Source organism: Aricia agestis, chromosome 18 (genome assembly GCF_905147365.1).
Source record: "Aricia agestis chromosome 18, ilAriAges1.1, whole genome shotgun sequence".
NCBI lineage: Eukaryota > Metazoa > Arthropoda > Insecta > Lepidoptera > Lycaenidae > Aricia > Aricia agestis.
In genome coordinates this window covers 1,174,481-1,189,809 of record NC_056423.1, presented here as the reverse complement: position 1 = coordinate 1,189,809, position 15,329 = coordinate 1,174,481, and the positions used below count along the sequence as shown (strand labels likewise).

The 15,329-nt window shown below is 35.6% G+C and overlaps 1 protein-coding gene across 2 annotated transcripts; it reads right to left on the bottom strand.

The window, feature by feature from the left end:
* Positions 1-548: 548 nt before the first annotated feature.
* On the bottom strand, positions 549-7,280 carry LOC121736124 (syntaxin-12). Of its 2 annotated transcripts, none has more exons than XM_042127183.1 (6): positions 7,120-7,280; positions 6,504-6,746; positions 5,854-6,019; positions 3,380-3,505; positions 2,310-2,448; positions 549-1,467 (listed from the first exon to the last, which is right to left on the bottom strand). In XM_042127183.1, the coding sequence occupies exons 2-6, from the start codon at positions 6,722-6,724 to the stop codon at positions 1,292-1,294; spliced, it is 828 nt and encodes a 275-aa protein (XP_041983117.1). In that variant the 5' UTR covers positions 6,725-6,746; positions 7,120-7,280; the 3' UTR covers positions 549-1,291. The 2 variants fall into 2 exon arrangements, with proteins under 2 accessions (XP_041983117.1, XP_041983116.1); XM_042127182.1 differs by having other exon boundaries at positions 6,504-6,737.
* Between the last annotated feature and the right edge of the window lie 8,049 nt (positions 7,281-15,329).

The following is a 15,329-nucleotide window of genomic DNA, read 5'->3' as shown; positions in this document are numbered from 1 at the left end:
AGAGGGCCTTATATTATAATAAACTGTTGTTACATATTTGTTTATAGTCTCGTTAAACAGCTACCTACTTTAAATAATAAAAAAAACTACTGTTACAGATCAAATAGTAGCGAAATACCTTCTTATGTCCAGGTTTAGAGGTTATTTAGCGTTAGCATGCTGTAGTTTAGCTATTCACTAGCAATTTTAATTGGCTATACTGTACTCGGCGAAACGTGGCAGTAGCGGTCATTGACTTTTTTTAGTCTAGGCGCTAAATGAAAAATGCTCGCACTGCATTTAGAATATTTAAGAATAAAATTGACCTTTTCTAAAGACACAGATTATTACAGATTCATCGGAAAACCTCTTGGTAACTCTTAGAACTACAACTCTAACTTTTTATTATTTTTATGAGTTCGAAGTGATATGCTATGCTATGCAAAATACGATATTGCCCTAGACTAGGAACATCTGACACTTCAATCGCGGTTTATATAGAAAATGACAAGTTTTTTGACAAAGATTCAATGACCGCTACTGTCTCGATTCCCCGAGTACATCTTTATATAATATTAACCAATCAACAAAGCTGTTGAATAGATAAACTTCTGTCAAGAAAACCTCAGAAACTGAGCAAGATACACAAATGCTTGTTCTATGAAGCCGACCACAAAAATATTTTTAAACGGTACACTTTGTCTACTTCAAATTAATTATTTAAATTTCGAGACACGTTATTTAACAATTGTTTTTATAGAATTAAAAATAAAATTTCATAAATAAAATAAAAACAGATATGAAATAAATAATATCACCTGTAAGCAGTCACTATTTTACCTATTACGTAGAAATACATCAGTGAAAGGTGAAATAAGACTTCAGTAGTGTGAACATAGATGTTGTAAAACACCCTTATGCTTTGGACATAGCAGCGCTTTTACAATATCAAAATTTTAGGAAATGACAAAGGAAGATACATATCCATGTCCTTCTTACACCTATGTAAATTGTAAGGCCCATGTCGTTTGATGTGTGTATACAAATCACCTTTATGGGTCGGATTTATGAGCGCTTGTATAATATTAAAATTTTGTCCAATATCGGAAAATGACAAGGTAAATATACAATATATTATTATTCATTTCCTTGTCACCTATTTAAGCGTTATATGTCCCTTATGAGTATAGACATAAGAGCCTTTTTACAATATCTTTGTCTGATAACGGAATATGACCAAGAAAGGTACACATCCCTGTCCTTCTCACATGTCGTTTGCGTCCATTTCAAAAATGGAAGCGCCCATTCCCATCTACCGGAACGCTTTGACTATCCATACAATGAATATTATGCCTAATATGATACCAATCAGCATCAGAATGAACATCTTTTTCCTGTAACTCCTCTGGTGTTCTGCCGCTTTCGCGAGCTCGTCTACTCCGGCTTCTACCGTCGTGCTGGCCGCCTCTATGTGACTTTCTACTGTGTCTGGAAATAGGATTGAGTATTTGTATATTGGTTCTTGAATCTGGATGGTAAGTGGGCCCCTAGACGATCTTGTTTGATCACAGTGAACTTTATTTAAGGACACATATACCCTAACGGCCTAAGGCTTCGAACAAACCTACGCGACCAAAGCGACTGCGAAGCGGGAGCGTCTACCGCGCGGCGGACGCTGCCCATCCCATGTAATCTTATGGCGCTGTGCACACATGCGCGACCGCGACGCGAGATGGTCGCATCGGCAAAGCGTGCGCGTCAAGTGGTCAGACGTGTGTTTTGTAGAGTACATAACTAGACTTCTTTTTTAAAACCTTTTTTATATTATTTTGTACAACTCTTTAGTTTATGATTATTTTAATTTGTTTACGTTTTGATAGATTGTGTCATGAATCATGATATTAAATTAATTAGACTTGACCAATTATGGTCAAGTCTAATTAATACGAGGAATAAAACACGTCCACAATTATGTGGACGTGTTTAATTCCTCGTAGTCACGCAGGTGTGCACGCTCAGTTTCGCGTTGCAGACGCTCCCGCATCGCGAGCCGCGTTCCGCGTCATTGACGCGTAGGTATAGCCGAAGCCATAGTAAAAGGAAGGGAAGTAAGTTATCTTCATAGTTCATACAAAGGCACCGCGCGCGGCTTGTATGTGTGCGCCATAGTATCAATGCGTCGCCACGTACGGCACACAACAAAATCTCGGCAAGTTTTAGAGGCTGGTACCGCCCCTTACTTACGCCCCGTACTTCCCCTCCTTTTACTATGCTGAAGCTTAAATCGCTTAGTTTTGTTACAACCTATATAAAAAACCAACATAACTCACCAACAACCTGCGCCTGCGTGTTGACCATTTCAGCCAGCTCCTGCATTATCTGGTTAACGTCAAGCACGTCTGCTTCGATCTTGTTCATGTAAGCCTCCTTTTCCAACAGCATACTCGTCTCAAATTGGACTAGACGAGCCTAGAAATAGAATATACAATTAGGTCACGTTGGAGAGCCATGCTTCGGCACGAATGGGCCGGATCGACGATCGAGAAATACCACGGGCTCGGCCCACGGGTCACGGGCTCACAGAAAACCGGCGTGAAACAGCGCAAAACAGTGTTTCGCCGAGTGAGTGAGTTTACCGGAGGCCCAAACCCCTACCCTATTTCCTTCCCTACCCTCCCCTATTCCCTTCCTTACCCTCCCCTACCCTATTACCCCATTCCGTCCTAAAAGGCCGGCAACGCACCTGTAGCTCTTCTGATATTGCGAGTGTCCATGGGCGATGAATGTTGCTTTCCATCAGATGACCCGTTTGCGCGTTCATAAAAATAAAAATAAAGTGGGCGATAACGTATAAACAAATGTGCACGCTGTAGGCCTACAGGGGAGAGGTGTGGGCAGTGGGACCCAGAAAAAAATGGCGGCGTCGTGTAGAGACCTGGGGGGGGGTGATAAGTAACTTCATTTAGCTAGAAGGCCTTTTAGATGTTACCGAACGTGGCGGCTGGGGTATTGAGATCAGAAAATGTCTCATTGGTACACGCCTCCACCCTGGATCGAACCTGCACCCTCTACGAGTATGAACCAAAGGTCTGTACATTAAGCCACGGATGCTTCATCATCATCAGCTAAAAATTTCTTTACAAGTTACAACATATTGCTATTGCTTTTTCACAATTAAAACAGCTCTAGTGTTTAAACACACTAGGCCGAAAATATGCTGCCGAAGTTCGACATGATTACGTGAGCAAATATAACGCGACTTAATTTCGGCATGGTATGTCATCGATAATTTAAAATACATTGCAGGCGTAATCATGCCGAACTTCAGCCGCGTATTTTCGGCATGGTGTGTTTAGACGCTTACAAGAGTTTTTAGTAACCAACTCATCATAATTCATACCTGAGCCTGTTGATTGGCTATCAACGAGGCCTCCTCATCATCAGCTATGGCCTGCCTCTCCAGTGCCTCAGGGTCGATGTGTGCTCGCTGCTTCGGCATATGCGCCGCCATCTTCTCTGACACTTGCTAAAAGAGAAACAAAAAATAGAGCCTCCGCTTAAAACTCAATCGGCCGCACTGAGAGATGATCTGATTTAATGATCACTTAACTATTATAATAATTTATTGAAGTATTTGTCAGAAAATGTATGGAGCTAATATGACAAATATCGTTATTTAAATTTCACTTGAACGCCTCCGTGGTCCAGTGGTTTAGAGCGAGGCTCTCGACTCGGAGGTCGTAGGTTCGATTCCCGCGTTGGAAACATGTTATTTCCAAGTTTGGTTTTACAATGCAGGCTGATCAGCTGATTGTCTGACAAGTGAGATGATCCATGCGTCGGATGGGCATGTAAAAAGTCGGTCCTGCGCCTGATCTCTCGTCAGTCGTGTCGGTCTTCCGTCCCACTGGGTTATGAGAGTAAAAGAAATAGAGAGTGCTCTTATGTACTGTGCACTTGGACACTATAAAGTTACTCCTGCTGGCCCGGTTTCAATGAAGCCGGCCACCGTCACTGAAACCGGTGTGGAAATTATTATAAATCTCACTCAGTGCAGCCTTAAAGTAGCCAGTACACAATGGCCCACGATGGGCCACTGCAGACCACGCCAATGCGCGCCACGACTAGAAATCGTCCACCATCATACACCATTGCCCTGTCTACACAATGGCGATGGCTTGTAGTAGGCCAGCATTGTCCATTGTGAAGAAACACCTTAAGACTTTCACTTTTGTATAATATCAAATGTTGTTTTATAGACACTATAATATAATAATATAAATACTATAATACTATAATAATATAAAATAGCCTATTTATGGTTCCTTTTGTGTAAATAATCTACTGATGTGTAAAATAATTTGGCTAAGGAAATAACATTATTCAAATTAATTTGTTACATCCATAAACAATCAACCTTTTCTATTGTATTCAACTAATTTTAGTTTGTTAGGTCAATAAAAAAACATACAAACATTTTAAACAGGAAATTGATATGTAAATGATTATGTTTATTGTATATAAAGTAATTAGCAATATATAATATATTATAACGAATGCAGTAGTAAAAATATTTAATATGTTGATAGAATGTATTTTTATGGTGATTTATTTCATTTAAACCTGTTTTTACCAACTACCTCCTAAAACTAAGTGTTCCCTATTGGCCTCGATCGTGGGAAAACTAGACACAACAGCTATTGTATTGTTATTGCATGTGGCCGCTTGGGAGTTGAACTTATCCTTCAAGATTTCACAAATTTTTGTGTGTTACTTATGTCCTGGCGTAAAAAATGTGTCTATTTTAACATGTTCTTTACCACTACGATTTTCGTGATGTCTTCTCGGATGCCGCCTACATTGTACGGCGGACTCACCAGGTGAGTCGTCGGCACTGGAATCAAATTTATGTGAACTCTCCAGGTGAGTCGGTGGCACTGAACGTATTAAGAGATACATGACCCTAAAATACCGCTAAGGGCCACTTAGCTTTAGGAGACACTTGGTGAAAACAGGCATAAAGTAGCCTTATTGTTGATGCATAGAAAAACTAAACAAAAAAAATTACATTTAATTATTTATGCGACGATAAATGAAATGAAAGATATATAGTCTGCATCATAATATGATTAAACTACTTAGAAAGGATGGTGAAAGTAAGGCCCCTTACACACTGCGACTTTTATCAGCGATGCAGTCGCGATGCAGCATTGATGCAGTCGCAAATGGTCCACCTTTCCCCTTGCACTACTGTAAGCATCGATATAGTCGCGACACAGTAGTGATGCTCTCGCGATGCAGAAGCAAAATCAATGCAAAAATCTATGGTGTCGCGCGTGTGTATCGATGCTAGCGCGCAACTGTACCGATACTAACGCGTGACAGCATCGATACAAATATTGCTGGTGTCGCGATGCTATCGCGCGTTTCAAAAACGCGCGACTGCATCGCTGTTAAAAGTCGCAATGTGTAAGAGGCCTTAGAAATATATATAATACTAGCTGTTACCCGCGAATTTGTCCGCGTCAACAAAATGTAAAATACATAGGTAAAAAATAAAAAAAGTAAAAAAATATCCTCCTCCTTTTTGGAAGTCGGTTAAAAAGTAGCCTTAGTTACTCCTTATTACATCAGCTATCTGCCAATAAAAGTCCCGTCAAATTGGGTCCAGCCATTTCGGAGATTAGCCGGAACAAACAGACAGACATACAGACAGACAAAAATTCTAAAAATTGTTATTTTGGTGTAAGTACCGTCTAAATATTCATATGCATGTAGTAAAAAACGGTTATTTTAATATTACAAACAGACACTCCAATTTTATTTATATGTATGTATGTATAGATGTATAGATGCATAGATTATACTCAATACCTTCTGCACCGATGAGTATTTAGCGAGGGCTTCTCTGAACACTTGAGTCAGCCTCTCCACCTGCAACTTCTGGGGCTTGTCTCCTCTCCTCACCACAACACCGAGTCTCTGTAAATCTCGGGCTGTGGCTGACACGGATCCATTGACATTTTGCTGTGTATCATGTCTGAAAAGTTTTAAGGTTTTTTTTGAGATAATTGGAGTTCTTTTCCGAGTTAGCTTTTACCTGAATTTAAATATAGCATTAATAGTCTTATTATAAAGCTACAGTTCATAGTTACTGCAAATGCAGCACAATTGATTCAGTGCCGTAAATAGCCTTTTTTGCGCCCTGTGCGAGCTTCTATAAAACTGCACCTTTGTTTTTTAATCGACTTCCAAAAAGGAAGAGGTTATATGTTCGGCTATGGATATTTTTTTACTACATTGGGAAACATCTCTGGGACGCAGCGGGAACTTATCAGGGCAATTCAAAAAATAAGGATCTGTCTGGCCTGCCCATTCTTGCGCCCCCCAGAGTCTACGCCCTGTGCCTGGGCACAGGTGGCACCGCCCTATTTACGGCACTGAATTGATTCCATTGATAATGGAGCTAAAAAATTATGTAATAAAAACGAAATATGACATAAGCTTTATAAATATGCACACACATTTTATCTCTCAGCTGCAAGTTATCATTGGGACCACCAATTTGTTTCATCATCTTCTCCAGTGATCGCAGGCCACTGTGTATACTGCTGACATTACTTGCTATGCCTTCGCTCAGATTGTATAGCTCAGTGGGACTAAAGTCTGCGAACCCCACTGTTGGGGGTGCGGCTATAGCTCCATAATCTCGACTCGAACCACTGATGGGTTCTCTTTCAGCCATGGTGAAAGATTTACTGTAAAAAGAGGGTAATAAGAGTTTTTTGAAAAAAATATGTATTCAATTATAATATGAGATTATAAAAGCCTCTTATAAGGCTAAAACAAAATAAATAATGAATAAAAGTTTGGTGGCGGTGCGTAAATGATATAGGAATTGCAATTAAAGCTTCACAACGGAAAGTTATGAGTAATACACTCAACATTGTGAAATTTTTACGCTTCACTTATTGTAGTCATAACTAGTATTAAAATGTGTATAATATATAGGATAAATAGTACCTAAATGTAAGTAACGCAACATATATAAAAAATAATCGATGATTCACTTCTTAAATCTAAACAATAACAAAATTAACAAAGATACTGTAGGTATGAGTAATTAAAATTTTTACTTACTATTATATCGTAATCAAAAACCGGATCAACTAATAAATTATGTTAAAGTGGAATGTCTTGTATGGTTTCCAGTTTTAATTATGCGCGCTACGCTTAATTCACTGTATTTTTCACGTAGGTATTTTTATAAAATTTGTCAATGAAAAACAGCAGCAATGAGAAATGAGAATTTGATAATTTGTGATTTGACAGCTGTCAGTTGTCAAAATGACATATGACAGATGTCAGTACTGAGTTTTTTTCTTATTATGGCACTTCGGTTATTTAACCATGGCCACTTTTCACTTTTAACCATACAATTTTCAGCATCGTTTTTCTTTATAGTCAGGTCATGGTCAGGTCTAGTGTTGTAAACTGACCGTCACATACGATAAGTGACCGTCATTTAAAGTCATTTATTGTCAGATAGGTCAGATATAATAATTAGTAGGTACGTTTTACTTGGTGTGACAATAATTTTGTAAAAAAATTAAGTTTTGAGCATACTCACAACTTTATGAATGTAAAATGATACCTACTAACTTTCTAAAGCGACTAAGTTGGTAACTAGCAACTAAATATATAAACTCCTGTCGATTCCTTGGATCTCAAATTCTAAGGCATCGGCAAAAATGAGGAAGTCCGTTTCTGTGTCGGAATCATCTGGATTTTCTTCTAAATTATCTAAGTATTTTAAATTTTGCCCCACCGTTTAAGACTTTGCGGGTTATATTATTTCGGAATTACACGAAAAACAATAAACATCCGTTATTTTTTTTATTAAAATTTCAGTTAAAAATTTAAGGTGCAGTACGTTTTAGTATAAAGTGACCATAGTGAAAGTGAAAGTGAGAGTGAAAAAAAATTATACCTACTTCCATACTAATATTATAATAAATGCGAAAGTGTCTGTCTGTCTGATCTGTCCGTCCGTTCGTCTGTCTGTCTGCCTGTCTGTCTGTCTGTTACCTCTTCATGCCGAAACCGCTGAACCGATTATGCAATTTGACAATAGAATATCAATAGAAAACCATTGAAAGAAAATGGGGCATTTTTGACCGACTTCCAAAAAGGAGGAGGTAATACGTTCGGCTATATGTATCTTTTTTTATTTTTTTTTTATGTATGTTCAACGATTACTCAGCCGTTTGTGGTTCGATTTATAAAATTCTTTTTGTGTTGTAAAGAGTTTGACTCGAATTTGGTACCTTGTTCATAAAAGTGGAGACCTGATGATGGGATCCATAAGTAATCGAGGGAACTCCTCAAAATTTATATGGAAACATATAGTGATTGCGATTTTTTCTGATGTGTTTCAGGCATATACTACCAAAAAGTAAGATTTTGCACCAGGATGTACCCTGGTTCCGAAGCTACCCAACAGAACTTTTGAATCCTTTTAGATTCAAGTTCGAGGATTTTGGCTTTATTTAAACTACTCCAAACAAAAGCCAATGAATTCTACATTATTTCTGCTGAACATAGGCTAAGTAAATTTTATTTTGGAAAAAATTGGGTTTCGTAAGATATTTGGGATTTTCGGACGCCAGGTGTAAAATCAACCAAAAAAGTTACTTATTTTGCGTACGCTGCCGGAACTATAAAAGATAGAACCATAAAATGTTCTAAGTAATTGTAGATCCTATAAATATCTACAAAAAAGTACGCGACACACTATACTTATATATGTCGAGTGAGGCACAATAACCATTTTTTTATTTAAAAATCTTGTTTTTTTTGGGCTACATTTAAACGCGTTTATTTTACTTATGCTATTAATCCTTATGAAAATAAATTATTTCATCACTAAGTACAGTTAATGTAGATAACATTTGGTCTTTGAATGATTAAAATCGGACGTTTAGTTTTGAAATTATGGCGAAATTAAAATATAACGATAGTGGGCGTCACCAAGCGGGGGTGCGCGTGCGGGAGGAAGACAATCTGTGCAGTGTGCACTATATGTAATATGGCATCCCTTCGAATAATGATGCGTCCGCGTCGTCGATGTCAGCATTAGAGTCTATGAATTGACCGAATCATTTTGCTGACCGAGTCTTTCCTGGGTAGGCTTTTTGCAGCCGTAACCGACATCCACGCGGGCGGAGCCGCGGGCGACCGCTAGTAATAATATGTACATTGTACAACTCTAAGACAACAAGCTATAAGTAATATAGCCTTGTGGTCTCATAGGTAACTAAAAAGTGTAAAATTATTATTTTTTAACAAAAAATTAAAACCGACTTCCAAGGTATTCGTAAAAATAATCTAAAAAGAATCAAATAATTTTTATTCCTTATTATAGTGCCGTCTTCAGACTTTGCCTAAACCTCGACTATTTCTGTACTCAATCTTCGTACTTTTGAAGTCGGTACCAGCTTATCTTAGCGTAAGTTCTATATCAAGGATCTCAGAACTTTTCCGGCCTGGTAGCGACTTCAAAAGTACGAAGATTGAGTACAAAAATAGTTGAGGTTTAGGCGAAGTCTGAAGACGGCACTATATTAAGGAATAAAAATTATTTGATTTTTTTAGATTATTTTTACGAATATTACTTATGTTTTTACCTTGGAAGTCGGTTTTAATTTTTTGTTAAAAAATAATAATGTATGTAAGTCATACCCAAGCTGTAGCACATCCACTCATAATAATATATTAAATGAAAGGGCTTGAAAAGCTGAAAAGGTGAAAAAATGTTACTCACTGACTTGTTTCCAAAACCACTTTATATTCAGTGTTTGTGTATTACAGGAGATGAACGACGTCTGTTATGATGTAAAGATTCTAATACCGGTCTTTTACCATAATACCAGTCTTTTTATAGAATTTAGCTGAAGAGAGTAGAACTTACAAAGAAAAAACATATTTGACGTTTCTGACAATAAATGACCAAAAATGACGGTCAAAATGAATAAATGACCATAAATGACGAATCTGACCGTCTGTCAGATATAACGTGACGGTCAATTTACAACTCTAGTCAGGTCTAAAGTCTAGTCAAGCATAAGTAAAAGTCAAGAAGTCTAGTCGGTCGATTCAGTAAAGTGGTAGACGCTTTACTGAAACTTTCGATGGAGTTTTGGAGGGAACACAAAATAGCATGTTTACCTGGATATTGCATCACTTTCCTACACTTGTGCATGATAACGAATATCTAATGGTTAATATCCGACCACTTAGATCCGACCAATACTACACATTAAAAATGGCTTATAATTAACTGATCACCAGAAATAGTAACATTTCATAGACAAAAATAGTAAACGATCACCAAAATACAGACAGTTATCATTTTAATGTAAAATGATAACGAAATACTTAACATATCGCTATCCTATTTAAGTAAAATGACTCCAAATAAATCATTTTAAAACCAAAAATAGTATGATCACCAACATTATATTACTAGCATTTTAATGTAAAATGATCACCAAAGATTTAACATCTCGCTATGCTATAAATTATGTAAAATTACTCCAAATATAAATAATTTTAAAACCAAAAGTAGTAAACGATCACCAAAATTAGTAAATGATCACCAACATCATACTAGCACTATAATGTAAAATTATAAATAAAGTATTCCATTTTGCTATTCTATTAAAGAAAAATGAACCAAAAAAAATATTGCTAACCGGGAAATTGTAAATAATAAAAACCAAATTTAAACTATATTTTAATTTTAAAATGAGAAACAAATAATTACAACTCGTCATTTGACTATCGTAAATAAATAATAATAATTTAATAATCAGTAAGACGTATAAGTATCTCCATACCACAGCAAAATCGGTTCAGTGGTTTGGGCGTGAAGAGGTTACAGAGTACAGACAAACAGACAGACTTTCGCATTTATAATCACTTTATTATGTAGTATGTAAAACTCTCATTATTCATGCTAATATTATTTTAAATTATTAGAAAGGGTAGGTGTCCGTCTGTTATCTTTTCAGGTCCAAACTGCTGAATATAACATAATACGGAGTTATTATACTTTATAGGGTTCCGTACCCGAAGGGTAAAAACGGGGGTCCCGTATTACTGAGACTTCGATGTCTGTCTGTCTGTCCGTCCGTCTGTTTCCAGGCTGTAACTCAAGAACCGCTATAGCTATACTTCTGAAATTTTCACAGATTGTGTATTCCTGTGGCCGCTATAACGACAAATACTAAAAACAAAATAAAATATATGTAAATATTTAAGGGGGCTCCCATATATCAAATGTATTTTTTTTGGCTTTTTTTGCTCGTAATCAATAATAAATGGCACTTGAATTACTCACAATATTCTTAATTATATTTGTACTTTAATAATTAATAATAATATTCAAATAAAATTAAAAATTAAGGGGGGCTCACATACTAAAAGCATAATTTTTGGCCTCATTTTGGTTTATAATGGTACGGAAACCTTCGTGCGCGAGTCCAACTCGTACTTGGCCAATTTTTTTGTTCACAGTTTTGTCAATTGTAGTGATTTATTTGGACAGAAATATCGCATTGATTTGCTCGCTTTGGTGATCATTTACTATTTTGGTGATCATTTACTACATTTAAATGTAGTTACTTAAACCAGCTATTTTAGTCACGGCTACACTTCAAATTGTTATCGAACGCCAAATATACTTAAATGATCACCAAATAAAGTAAATGATCGCCAAGTATAGTATATGATCACCAAATGCATTTGGTGATCAAATCAAAAAAAATCAAAAATCAAAATTGTTTTATTTCTGAATAAATTTAAAATAAATGTTTTCAGAAAGTCCTACATGATGCCTACCACCGGTTCGGGAACTAACCCGGCGAGAAGAACCGGCGTAAGAAACTCGCACGGGGCCCACTTTTTTACCAAAAAAAGTGAGAAAAAAATTAATCTTTTAAAATAAAGTTTACAATTTTGTAACTAAATATTATATACAATATCCATATACATAATTGTAAGTCCTATAATAATGAAGAAGTAGCCTTGCAAGAAGCCATCCTACTCCCAAGGTGTGCCATCGTTTATGAAATCATTGACCTTATAATAGGCTTTGGCACACAAACGTTCTTTAACTACTTTTTTAAATTTATTAATGGAAAGATTTTGAACGTTTTCTGGGATTTTGTTGTAAAGGCGTATACATTGACCTTTAAAAGATTTACTGACTTTACTAAGTCTGATCACCGGCATATCTAGCTTGTGCTTATTTCTAGTATTCCTAGAGTGAATGTCACTTTTAACTTTAAATTTACTTATATTTTTTCTAACATATATTACATTATCCAAAATGTATTGAGAAGCAACAGTTAGAATACCAATTTCTTTAAATTTATCTCTCAGAGATTCTATAGCAGACATTTTATAAATAGAACGTATGGCTCGCTTCTGCAGCACAAATATTGTATTAATGTCGGCAGCGTTTCCCCATAAAAGGATTCCATATGACATCCTACTATGAAAATAACTAAAATATACTAATCGTGCCGTATCTTCGTCAGAAATTTCCCTAATTTTTCTGACTGCATATGCTGCAGAACTGAGCCTACCTGCAAGATTAACAATGTGAGGACCCCACTGTAATTTACTATCAAGTGTAATACCTAAGAATACAGTGTTGTCTACCAAATTCATCTTCTCATCATTTAATACTACATTGGTTTGGACTTGCCTAACATTGGGCAAAGTAAACTTTATACATTTTGTTTTACTAGAATTTAAAAGTAAGTTATTAACATTAAACCAATGTACTATTTTTGAGAGAGCACTGTTTACCTCGTCGTAGTTCGACTGTTGTCGCTTCACTTTAAAAATAAGTGAAGTGTCATCAGCAAAAAGCACTATCTCATTATTATTATCCTTAACTAGATAAGGTAAGTTATTTATATAGATGAGAAAAAGAAATGGGCCTAATATAGATCCCTGTGGGACACCTAATTCTATTTTGGTTCCTTTGGACCTTTTACTATTAACCTCAACCCTTTGAGTCCTATTTTTAAGGTAAGAAGTCAAAAGGCTGAGAGCAGAGTCTTTAATTCCGTAGTGGCGCAATTTCCTGATCAATGTAGCATGCTCAACACAATCGAAGGCTTTGGAGAGATCGCAAAAAACACCTAAGGCATCCTGCGACTCCTCCCAAGCCTCAAAAATACTGCAAAGGAGTCCTATACCAGCATCCGTTGTGGATCGACCCTTAGTAAATCCGTATTGATTATCATGTAATAAATTATTAGAATTAAAATGTACTAGTAATTGTTTTAAAATAATTTTTTCAAATATTTTACTAAAGGTCGGTAGAATTGATATAGGCCTGAAATTCGTGGGATCCGATTTAGTTCCGGCTTTGAATAAAGGAACAATCTTGCTATGCTTCATTAAGTCAGGAAAAACACCATTTTTTATACAGTCATTGAAAATCATTGCTAAATGAGGAGCTACGATGTCAATTATTGATTTAATAATTTTTGTGGACATGCCCCAGAGATCAGCAGTATTTTTGATACTCAACAATTTAAAGGTATCAATAATATCTCTGGGGTTAATTTCTCTAAACTTAAAATTGACATCACATTCCTTTACATTGTCTCTGAGTAGCTTTTCGGCAGCTTCAGACGAAGAATTTAAATTTTTTGTCGTTGAGACCGGAATGTCAGCAAAAAACTTTTCAAAGACCGTCGCAACTTCTTGATCATTAGTAATCTTTTTATTTTCAAAGTATAGTTCAAAATCAGAGCTACGACAGGTGACATTTCCAGTCTCACCCGCTATTACCTGCCATGTTGTTTTGATTTTATTTTTAGTTTTTAATTTTATTTTTTATATATAGGGCTTTAGCAGCTTTACAAACTTTTCTGAAGGTTTTTGAGTAGTTTTTAACATATGCTTTAAATACTTCACTATTGTTAATACACCTTTCATCATATAAGTCATATAATCTTTTCCTACTTATTTTTATTCCTTTTGTTGCCCAATTAATAAATTTAGTTTTTTTATTACTGTTTCTAACCGTTTTAGAAGTAAATATTGAATTAAATTGAGTTCTTATCACCTTAAATAATTTATTAAAAGCTTCATCAGAGCTATGTGAGCTGTCCAATAAATGGATATTTGAATTTAATTTACTTCTAAATTGCTCAATACGTTTTGTGGTCACAGGAATAAACACAAGATTTTTCTTCGCATCACTGTCACATTTGATATTAAAAGAGGCTATTTGTCCACAGTGATCAGAACTTAGCTTATTAATTATTTCTTTTTTGTCTGGAATAAGATTAGTAAATATATTGTCAATACAAGTGGCTGTAGTCTCACAGACCCTTGTTGGTTCCTGAAACAAACTGTAAAGGTTATACGATTGAAATAAAGATGTGAATCTAACAGTAGTTGAGGTTAAATCTAATAAATTAATGTTAAAATCGCCACATATAATAACCTTTTTGTTAGATGCACATATTTTTGACAAAATTTGTTCCATAGTTACTTCAAAAGATTCGTATAACCCTGATGGAGGCCTGTATACGCTTACAATTATTAGATGGTTCAGCTCTATGCAGGCCACTTCTATTATTCGTTCAGTAGAGAGACTCATTCAGAGTTTCTGATTAATATTAAAGAGCCGCCTCTAATGGCATTTTCTCTACTGAACGAACTTGCTATCTGGTGATCATTGAAGTTGAAAATGAGTTCATGTGATCTAAACCAATGTTCAGATATACACATAATATCAATGTTAAATTCCTTCAAAAATAACTCAATTTCAAGTTCTTTACCTACCATACCTTGTAAATTCTGATGCACCAGATTAATTAAATTACAATTATTTTCACTTACTATATTTGAATCTATTAAATTGGTAGGATTTTGACTATTTAAAGGTAATTTATTTCTGCAAGAGATTTCCTCCATTGTCTTATTATCTAATTTAAAGAAATATTTGGAACATATTCCAATTCGTTCAAAATATGACTAATATTCTGCTCAATAAAAGCAGTAGTCGAGGAAGCCAGATCATATACTATAAAAAATCTGATTTGCCCCCCCTGGCCCAGAACCTGGGTAGGCCCATGCCAAAGCAGATTGTCAATTTTTTTATTCAATAAATAAGCAGATGCTATGAACTATCAATGACAACCCCCGGACTCAAAAGTTTAATAGAAGAATTTAATAAGACAATTATGTTTCTAATATTTATTATTCATTTTAATGTATTTATATAAATACTTACTTAAAAAATAACTTACTTTATAGAA